General features: G+C 39.6%; 1 protein-coding gene across 1 annotated transcript; it reads right to left on the reverse strand.

Annotated features, from left to right (window-relative positions):
* Positions 1-242: 242 nt before the first annotated feature.
* On the reverse strand, positions 243-1,157 carry LOC136175154 (olfactory receptor 4C11-like). Its single transcript, XM_065945470.1, has one exon. The coding sequence runs from the start codon at positions 1,155-1,157 to the stop codon at positions 243-245; it is 915 nt and encodes a 304-aa protein (XP_065801542.1).
* Between the last annotated feature and the right edge of the window lie 511 nt (positions 1,158-1,668).

The raw sequence follows: 1,668 nt of genomic DNA on the forward strand, positions 1-1,668 counted from the left end.
TTGTCTGATGTTGATAGAATTAAAGTAAGAGTCATCAACAGTTGTTCAAAATTGTTATGGGTTTTATTTTCTAATGCAAGCCTCTCAGAATGAGGATACTGTGTATCTCTGTCCTTATATCCTTGTATTTCTCTACTCTTGCTTCTGGACAAAAATATGCTATCTCTTCTGTCCATAAAGCAGAACTAAATCTTTAAGGAAATATACACAAGGATTCCTCTATATATACTTATCAAGTGAAGTCATGCTTTGCTACACCATAATATTTTCATGGCATTTTTCACTTCTTCATTCCGTAGTGTATAGATCAGCGGGTTAAGTAAGGGTGTCCCAATTGTATAAAACACAGCCACCATCTTGTCTATTGGAAATGTGGTTAGTGGGCGTGTGTATATGAATATACATGGGCCAAAAAATATGACAACCACAGTGAAGTGGGAGGTGCATGTAGAAAGGGCTTTTCGCCTTCCTTCTGCGCTGTGGTTTCTCAGGGAGTGCAATATGACAACATAAGAAATAAACAGGATTATGAAACTCACCATACATATGGCCCCACTGTTAGAAACAACAAGCAAATTTATCACAGAAGTGTCCATGCAGGCAAGTTTCAACAAGGGCTGCAAATCACAGAAATAGTGGTCAATCACATTAGGGCCACAGAAGGGCAACCTCAAAACCAGGAAAATCTGTGCTGACGAGTGAATACAAGATCCCACCCAGGCTAGAATCACCAGTCCACCACAGAGGTGCCGGCTCATGATGGTTGTATATCGCAAGGGTTTGCAGATTGCTATGTAGCGATCAAAGGCCATGAGGATGAGCACAAAGATCTCCATGCATCCAAAGAAATGGACGGCAAAGACCTGGGTCATGCACTCACTGTAGGAAATGGTTTTCTCTTGAGAAAGGACATCCACAATTAACCTGGGGGCTGTGGTTGTGGAGAAGCAGGCATCAGCAAAGGACAGAAAGAACAGGAAGAAATACATGGGACTCCCAAGTGTCCTGCTTGTCTTAATAGTCACTACAATAAGAAAGTTCGCCAACAGTGTTGCAAGGTATAGGATCAAGAAGACTCCAAATATCACTTTCTGCTTTTCCGCATCCTGTGTCAAGCCAAAGAGAATGAATTCAGTCACACTCTTATTCACTGACATGGTAATGACTGTAGACGAGATCTAGGTGACAAAGGTTTAATCTGCAGAAAGAAGAAAAGAACAGACATCTTGGGAAGATAAGTGGACTGAATTCTGAAGTCCTAGTTTATGCTGCATGCTCTGTTGGTTCCAAATGCCTTTAATCCCATATGAATGTCTGGAAATCTACACATGTCCTATTCTCACCCAGATCTATCTATGATTCAGAAGTTAGCAGCCTTGGATCAAAGTTTTTGCATTTTGAGAATACAGAATGAATGGCCTTTAAAATTTTTTATTCCAACCAAGATCACGAACTCCAGAACTAGTACTTTCCTTGGACAAATGACTTCAACACTTTGAAATTTAGCCTTCTGACAAGAAATGGGGTGCAAACACTTGCCATATCTTATTCTGAGTTTTCCTGAAAATTTAAAGCTGATTTTGTACCCACATAGACATCAATATACACAGGTATATTCCAGGCATTATATATCTTTTCTATGTTCTTTAAAATCTAAATAGCACTATT

Source organism: Muntiacus reevesi, chromosome 9 (assembly GCF_963930625.1).
Source record: "Muntiacus reevesi chromosome 9, mMunRee1.1, whole genome shotgun sequence".
In the NCBI taxonomy this organism is placed as follows: domain Eukaryota; kingdom Metazoa; phylum Chordata; class Mammalia; order Artiodactyla; family Cervidae; genus Muntiacus; species Muntiacus reevesi.